At 41.8% G+C, this 9,544-nt stretch overlaps 1 protein-coding gene across 1 annotated transcript in view; it reads right to left on the reverse strand.

Moving 5' to 3' along the window:
- Positions 1-7,193, reverse strand: part of LOC145408474 (uncharacterized) — a 398,402-nt gene extending 391,209 nt beyond the window's left edge. The window contains exon 1 of the mRNA XM_080279207.1: positions 7,134-7,193. Within this exon, the coding sequence (XP_080135333.1) occupies positions 7,134-7,142 (9 nt within the window). The 5' untranslated portion in view covers positions 7,143-7,193. The remainder of the gene's footprint in view (positions 1-7,133) is intronic.
- Positions 7,194-9,544: the final 2,351 nt, after the last annotated feature.

Consider the following 9,544-nt stretch of genomic DNA (forward strand, 5'->3'; position numbering starts at 1 on the left):
CACACACACACACACAAATAATAATAATAATAATAATAATAATAATAATAATAAGCAAAATAACTGCAATACTACTACTATACTACCGTTCTACTGTTACTTGCCTACTACTACTACTACTAAATAATAATAATAATAATAATAATAATAATAATCCATCCATCATCCAATCCTATATTGCCCCATGAGAAGCGTAGGAGCCCGGGGTTAGGCAGATGGTCCCGACATTTAAGATAATAATAATTAATAATAATAACAATAATAATATAAAGCATGGTATAACATGAAAAGGAGTTATGGAAAGCATAAAATGATGCAGGATAGACTTTCGTAATATTAAGCCGTCCTATCAATACACAAGAAACGAATTACGTAATATACAGACGATCCCGTATGTCTGGCACGGCTACACGATTCTGTTTTGCCTAAAATATTACCCTCGTGATTGTTGTTGTTGCTTAACCCCGGATCTCTGGCCGAGCAGACCCGTCGACCACAGGTAACCAACTGCTTATATGAAACCGTCCCACAGGTAAAGTACACTGCATCTTTATCTTGAATTTGGCTCTCTCTTGTATTTTGTTTTTTCTTGGAAGGAACGGTTTGCGGGCTCTTGGTCTTTGATTCCTTCTTCGCAAAAAAAAAAAAAAAAAAAAAAAAAAAAAAAAAAAAGTGTAAGGATTTGGCGCCCCCATGTGGTAGACAGAGCCTCACCAGGGTCGTAGGTCCTTCCCACGGCGAGGTGCAGTGATATATGAAGAGGTTTGGCTCCCGGGAGGACGCCGCAGCTGTCACACACACGGTGCACAACGCCACCACGTGTAGGTTCATTGCAGTGGAGGAGTTAATTTTAATATATCTTCTTTACCTGTTACAGTGAGCTCAAAAAAGCTCTTAGTGTTTAATTAAGGGAACCAGTCCTTTAATCTGCATGGTACCAACTATATAACTGTGGACGTGACTTATATTTTTTTTCTCTCTCTCTCTCTCTCAACAAACGTGGTCATATAGCTACAGAGAAATGGAAATGCAGAGAGAGAGAGAGAGAGAGAGAGGGAGGCGGGAGGGAAGAAAAGAAAGAAAGGGAAGGGAGGGGAAGAAGAAGGCAGGGATGAGGAGGGGAGAAGAAAGTAAGAGAGGGGACGAGAAAGGAGATAGGTTGAGAGAGAGAGAGAGAGAGAGAGAGAGAGAGGAAAGGAAGAGAGAGAACAGTAAGAAAGAGAGGAAACAAAAGGAAAATTAAAAGGGGGAGGGAAGGAAAGGAAAGAAAGAGGGGAAGGGGGGGAAAGAGAGGAGGGAATGGGGGAAGGGATGGAAAAGAGAGAGGAAAGAGAGGGAGAGGAAAATGAAAGAAGTGTGAGAGAAAAATGCGTGAGAGAGGGGAGGGGAGGGGAGGGGAGGGAAGGGAAGGGAAGGGAAGGGAAGGGAAGGGAAGGGAAGGTGAGGGGAGGGGAGGGAGAGAGAGGAAAATAAAAGGATGAGAAAAGAAATATGTGAAAGTGGGAAGGGTAGGAACTAGGAAGGGGGAGGGGTGAGAAATAAGAGGGGAGGGGAGGGGAGGGGAGGGGAAAGGGGAGGGGAAGGGAGAGGGAAAAGGGGGAGGGGGTTGGAGTGGCTATGCAGGGGGTAATATCGACCACATCAGCTGGGTAAGATCACCACCACAACCACCACAGCTACCACAACCACAACAACAACTACAGCTACCACAACCACCACAACTACAACTACCACAACCACTACACCCAACACAGCTACCAGTACCACAACCAACACAACCACTACAGCTACCATAACCACTACAACCACCACAGCTACCACAACCACCAAGCTACCACAACCACCAAGCTACCACAACCACCAAGCTACCACAACCACCATAGCTACCACAACCACCACAGCTACCACAACCATAACAACTTGCACAATTACCACCATCATTACTAATACAATTGTCATCATCACTACTACCGCATCTGCCACTACCACAACCACCACTCTTACTACCACAAGCCACCACCACCACCACAACGACTTCTAACAGTACTACCACAACTGGTCCATTTCTGTCAGATGAAAACATATCGATCATTACACAACTACCACCATCACATACCACCACTCTGTCACTACTACCATCACCACCAAGACAATAACCATCACATACCACCACTCTGTCACTACTACCATCACCACCACAACAATAACCATCACAACAATAACCACCACATACCACCAATATGTCACTACCACTACCACCACTACCATCACATACCACTACTTTGTCACTGCCATCATCACCAAGACTGCTACAACCACTACCATCACCATCGCCACAACCATCACATACCATCACATTGTCACTGACCACCATCACAACTGCTACCACCACTACCATCACCACAACTCTGCCCTTACCACCACAACCACATCCACCACCACACGTACCGTACTACCACCACCAAACTCTCTTTAAACCCGGTAGACTGCAGCCTGATATCCTTCTGCAGGCGACCATCTTCCTTTCGGGGGATATGGAGGAGACTGAGGGATATTTGTATAACTGGGCAGTTCCACAGGCTGGTTATATGGGGCCACCACATGAAGGCGTCCCTCTCCAGCAAATAATAATAATAATAATAATAATAATAATAGTAATATGAGAGTTGGTGACTAATAGAGAGAGAGAGAGAGAGAGAGAGAGAGAGAGAGAGAGAGAGTAATGAAGTCTCCTTTAGTGAATGAAAACCGCCTGACTGCCAAAAATATCAGTGGTGATGATGATGATGATGATGGTGTCTTTCTATATGCTTAGTGTATATGCCTCTCTGTCTATCTGTCACACACACACACACACACAAACACACACACACACACAAACTTTACTGCCTAGACAGTCAACGTCACCCCATCTCTCTCTCTCTCTCTCTCTCTCTCTCTCCCCTAGCCAATATCACCCCACCTCTCCTCTCCCCTCCCTGCCTCACATTTTCCACCCTTCACCCCCTCCCCTCTCACGCTCTCCTCCACTATTCCTCTTACTCTTTCCACATTCTTTCCTTCCCTCTCCCCTTGCGCTCTCTCCTCCTCTTCCCCTTTCTCTCCCTCTCCCCATCCTCCTCTCCTCCCCCCTCATACCACCCAATCCTCTCTCCTCACTCTTTCCTCCCCCCTCCTCACACTATCATTATCCTCATATCCCCTCATTCGTTCCTCCCCTCACTTTCCCCTCCCTTCCATTGTTCTTCCCTCATTTCCAGATATTTTTCCCTTCTCCCCTCGCTTACATCCACATCCTTATCTCATATTACACTCTCCTCTCACTCTTCTCCTCTCTCCCTTCTCTCCTTCCCTTCCCTTTCCTCTCCTGCCTATCTCAGTTTCCCTTCCCTTTCCTCCCTATCTCTCTTCCCTCCCCTCTCCCCTTCTTCCCTTCCCTCTCCGCTCCTCCCTCCCTCCCTTCTCTTCCTCCATCTCCCCTTTTCCTCTCCCTTCCTTACCATCAGTCCTCTTCTCCCCTTCACCTCTTCCTCTCTCTCCATTCTCTTTCTTCCATTTTCCTTCTCTTCATTCCTCTTCCATTCCATTCCCTTCCCTCCCATCCCTCCTCTCTTCCCCCTTTCATCTCTCCTCTCCATTCTCTTTCCTTTTCTTAAAATGACAGAGTTACTGCAATAGTAGAAGAGAGAGAGAGAGAGAGAGAGAGAGAGAGAGAGAGAGAGAGTCAAAAAATGGGATGAATCTTTAAATCCCTTTTCTCTCGCTCGCTTTAATTGGCTTCAACTTTCATAGGGTCATAATTATTGATCTCTCTCTCTCTCTCTCTTCCTCTATCTATCTACCCGTCTGTTTATATATCTCTCTTTATCTACTTATCTACCTACCACCCTATCCATCTATCTATCTACTGTATCTATCTGTCTGTGTGTCTGTCTGGGGTGTATAGTGGTTCAAGGCGCCAGTCGGGGTGGAGGTCATGTGGCATCGATTCGAATCACCAAGAGGCGTCTGCAGGATATTTTTGCATCATCATCATCATCATTTTATTATTATTATTATTATGTTTATTATTATTATTACCGTATGTATACTACTGCTGTACTGCTACTAAGTATACAACAACAGCAACTACTACTATCACTATTACTAGCTACTGTTACTGTTACAATTATAACTACTACCACTACTATTACTACTACAACAACAACAACTACTACTACTACTACACCATTATTTTGTGTAATTTTATATGAAGAAAGGAGTTTCCTGAATAGGCCATAGATAAATCGACAGATAGATAGACAGAAAGACAGACAGATAGACAGACAGATATAGGTAGATAAACATAGGCAAATAAACAGATAGGGTAAACATATGAACAAAATGAGACAGGCAGAGATACACTGACTATGAGAGAGAGAGAGAGAGAGAGAGAGAGAGAGAGAGATAATTTTGAGAATTTTCCAAGAACAAAATCCAAACAATTGTTAAATAAAGGAAACAACAATAAAATGTAAAGTTTATTGACTGGCAACAACTGCGCCAACCACTGCGGTCTCTCTCTCTCTCTCTCTCTCCTTCCTGCTTTAATATTTTTAAAGTTACATCATCATCTCACCATCGTCATCATCAGCATTTCTGTCTCTCTCTCTCTCTCTCTCTCTCTCTCTCTCTCTCTCTCACACACACACACACACACACACACACACACAAACACACACATATGCCATTAAGAGGTAGCGCTAAAATATCTGCTTTACAGGGTGGGAGGATTATGGGTGAAAAGAACAGCTAGGGAGAGGGTAGACGAGGGGAGAGGATGCTGGAACCTTGCTTGATGTGTGTGTTGTGTGTGTGTGTGTGTGTGTGTGTGTGTGTGTGTGTGTGTGTGTAAATACGAGTTTTTAAACGTATGTTTGTTATGAAAGCGCGTAAACTTAATTTATGCTCTCTCTCTCTCTCTCTCTCTCTCTCTCCTCTCTCTCTCTCTCTCTCTCACACACACACACACACACACACACACACACACACAGACTGAGTTTTATAATTTGTGTACAGTGCTGTATATGCTTCCGTTGACTGCTTGGCAAAGAGAAGAAACGAAAAAAGAAAAAGTTCAACTCATAACAAGCGTCTTGCATATACAGCTTACTTCTTTCATCATCTTCAGTCCTCCATTAACTTTACTTCCTTCACTTCCATACATTACTTAATTTCACTTATCTATCCTTATCCATCCACCTTCTTGCCTCTATCCACTTAGGTAATTCGTCTGTCTCTTTTACTTAATATTCATATCTCGTTTATTCACACATTCATTTCATTTTCAAACATTTTTTTCTATTTACCATATACAAACGCCTTCCCCTCCCCTTCCATTTACCATATTCAAATGCCTATTTTTTCTTCCTTCCATTAATCATATCCAAACACCTTTTATTTATTTATTTATTTTTTCTTCTTCTCCTCCCCCCTCCATCTCACTCACCTATACCGTACCCTTTTCACATTTATCCATCTTCTTGAGCCCGCATTCTCGTCGCATATGAAGACTCCCTAGCACCTCTTCCTTAGCGATTTATTTTGGATACCGTTTGGCCAAGTTCATATTCGTTTTTACGTTGTTTATAGAATATATGGATATTACAATGACATGTAACAGAAAATGACAATAGTGTAATGAGCAAAATAAATCACTTAAAATGTGTCAGGGAGCTTCATTACATGTCAAGAATACGGGTCTTGGTCTACCACGCCTCTTCTCACCCTCCATCTCGATACACCCTTGCACCCTAGTATCCTCTCACCCTCAAACTCACATTCCCCTTTCTCGCCGCTCTCTTCCTCCCATTCTTCATCTCATCCTTGCATTGTTCCTTTTCACTATACAACTCAAACTCACTCACATTTTCCCTTTTCGCTACTCAAACTCACTCACATTTTCCCTCTTCACTATTCAGACTCACTCATTTTCCTTTTTCACTACTCAAACTCACTCGAAGTTTCCCTTAGCCTAACACTCAACTACTCAAACTTAGGATTTCCTTTTTCACTGCTCATACACCATTTATATACATTCCGATACCCTCTAATCAAGCGACTTTCATACTCCACACCTTCAAAATCTGTATATCTTATTCTGAGCCGTTTAGCAAGGATCGTAACCTCTATCTTAGCGATTTATTTTGCTTATTGTACCTTAACATTCTCTTGTAGGTCTATAACGTTTTCATGAAATACTTTGCATCAGTTATATATAAAAGAAATATGCTACCTCCATCGTAATAATGTCTACATGGTTTGCATTAATAATACAGAAAATGTGTAATGTGCTGGATAAATCACTACGAAGGTGTTAAGAGTCCAAAGGCACTTATACTACGACACGCCTATCCAACATCATATCACACATTCCTACATATACATTACCCTCGCCATCCTAGGACGATTTTAGTGTTTCGGGTACATTTTTCTAACTGGACGGGTTAGATACGGCGTTCAATTAACCATTCAACACCAAATCACTCTCCCAAGCTGAATAAAATCGTCAGGAGGAAGCAAAAACACTCTGACGACTGGAAAAATACAATCTCTTAAAAGACGTGGCAAGTGCATTCCTGAACGGAGGTAAACAAACTTATTTCAATTCCCTTCTGTATCTAGAGACATGTTTTGGTAGTAAGGACAAAGATTAAGAATGTGATATCTTGCCATATCTCTTGTCCTTCCTGCAGTAAGAAATCGCAGTTACAAGGGTGCAGCTTATCGAAAATAATGTCGCGAGTCGGTCCTGATTTTGGCGGTAACCACGATAGCCTGTGCGCATTTGAATCAGAAATCGGAATGGTCTCGGAATACTGGAACACGTATTGTCATTCAGTTCCCTTATTCGACACGCTAATTAACAAGCGCTCAGTATCACCCATAAAGTTCATTCTTAAAGTCGATACAGAGTTATAAAAAAAATACATGCGCCCTCAAGGAACGATCAAAACAACTTGTCCCTGCCTAACAAGCATCGACGCAAACTGCAATTTTTGCCCCTACCGAATTTTTTTAGGTGTTTGGTCATACCGTCAAATAATTCTACCACTATTCATGATTCGAATGAAGCAGCTCAAATGAGTACTCACCCTCGACATGCTTCAGGGCCAGTGTTATATCCCGAGCATATCACACACAACGAACTGTCGAATCAATACTGGCGCGTTCCTCTGGTCGCCGGTAGAGGCCTCCACTCTCACATCAACACCTCGGGCGGGGTAGTACCTTTTTAAATTATAGCCCAAACGTTAACTATCCATCGATGTTTTATTTCCAAAGCTCAATCCCTCTGTAACTCAAAAATTATCTAAATAATAAGTTTTCATACCAAGTATTCCAAACCACATCCTTCATTACCTTATTAATCATTCTAGCTATTCCCTATGATTAGTTCTTACACGTAATAATTATAAGCTTTTAATATACTTTATAATGTAATCGCTACCTGGAAGCCCCACAGACCGTAGGAGAGTACTTCTGAGTAAAGTTTATGGATTATTGCTCCTTTATTCAATATTTTTGCGAACACTACTATCAATCAACTTTAACAGATGTAAAACACTTCCAAAATTTTATTAAAAAAAAAAAAAAGTGGGGAGGGTGAGCCCCAAAGCTCCAAGTCATTGCTAAATCATTATACATTGCATTATTGCATTCAAGTGTTGGACATTAATGTCCGCGGTAGTACAAACGAAGGTTGTCATTTTCCAATTAATATTACCCACAAAATACCATTAACCTATACTTGTCATTCAATATGTTGCTGCAAAATGGGGGGAAAAAGGGGAAACTCGTCGATAGAGTTTCTTGGTTTGCATTATGCGGAATAAACCCAAATGCAAAAATAATTGCTGGTTTTACTTAATGCTTAACAATAATGGTGTGGTACATCAAATAAGAGAGGATAAGGGTGTGGTAAATGAAACGAGATATAGTGGTGTGGCAAATCAAATGTGTGTGAGAGAGAGAGAGAGAGAGAGAGAGAGAGAGAGAGAGAGAGAGAGAGAAAGCAAATTTGTCAGCTTTAACCGAGTTGGTCATTATAATTTTATTTTCCAGGGAACAGGTGGTTAGGGTTAGGTTAGGCTGTCTGAGTTCGGCTAATTTTGGATTAATTGCTTCACTACATTGATGTACAGTAATTCATATTCTTGTTCTTTCCTAACAGTTTTATAGTTTATAAAACTCTGGAGTAGTTTATGGAACTGGAGTGGTTAGACAAAATCAACTCTTCTACTGCTAGAGTTGCACATTATCAAGTGAAGTTGTTTCTTGGTAATCTGGAAACTGCAACACCATTAGCTGCCTTTATGTGCTGTCAATCAGACCAGTCACGATTATTTTACCACCAATCACGTCCCAGGAAACCGCAGGCTGCATTGGTTGTGACCAGTCAATATGGCACAGGAAAATGTGCCATTATTGGAAGGGTTGAGTTCTGATCACTTTCAAGTCCAATTAGCTGTTTCTGCCCGAGGATTTTTTTTAAATTCTTCCTGCAACCATGTTCTTCGTATTCTGCTATGGAGACACGTTTCAAAATGGAGAAGTTTGGTATAGCTTTCATTAATCCCTTCACTACTCATGTTCTCTCCTGACTTCATCCTAACCTCTTCCTTTCCCTACCTGAGGATGGAATGAGCTAGGCCCAGAGTGAGGAATGAGGGAACATGACAGAGAGAACTATCAACAACATGCCACAAGCTCATTCTCTCATCAGATGGTTTGTCTGTACCTCACTGATTTAACTATCTCCACATATCTGTTTTTATATTTTTATTTGTAGATGGACTCCCACTTTCCCTGCCAGTCAATCCGTTTACTATCAGTTCCAAAATATTCATCAAACTGAACCAGTCTACAAACCAACAACGTCTCAACACAAATCTGAAGGCATATGAAGACTGGCAAGACACTGTACAAATATCAAGAAATACAAAAGAACAACCCTCTGCCACCAAAACATGAACCTCTTCAGCGTGATGGCATCTTTTTCATATTACTTTTGTTAAACGCCAGAATGTTTTCTTCAGCTCTTAAGAGACCTTTGGCAGTGGTAGTAGGTGTAGTAGTTGCAACCCCAGGCACAGCTGACATGTGAACCTAGTGGAGTGAATGCTTCAGCTGTCCTGCAGTCCACCATCCTCCTTTGGTACAACTAAGATGAGGAACTGCCTGGTTACCTCAGTTCCACCACATGAAGACATTACTCTCCAGCATCCCCAGGGAGTGAAGGAGTTAAACTATACCAGTTAACCCCTTCTGCATAATTATGCCATTTTATTTATTCTCAATGCAACCAAAAATTTTTGGCTGCTTTAGTGGTTTCATATGGAAAATCCCCAGAAGCCAACAATCACATTCAATAGCATTCACAAATGTAAAAATTATATCACCACCACCATCATCCTGACCTATTTTTTTCATCATCATCATCATCATCACCCAGACCTCCTTTCCCACCCTAAGGCAGGGTAAGGAGTAGCAATGTCCAGATAGC

Source organism: Coenobita brevimanus, chromosome 77, assembly GCF_032717465.1.
Source record: "Coenobita brevimanus isolate Jiangsu-jjx chromosome 77, ASM3271746v2, whole genome shotgun sequence".
In the NCBI taxonomy this organism is placed as follows: domain Eukaryota; kingdom Metazoa; phylum Arthropoda; class Malacostraca; order Decapoda; family Coenobitidae; genus Coenobita; species Coenobita brevimanus.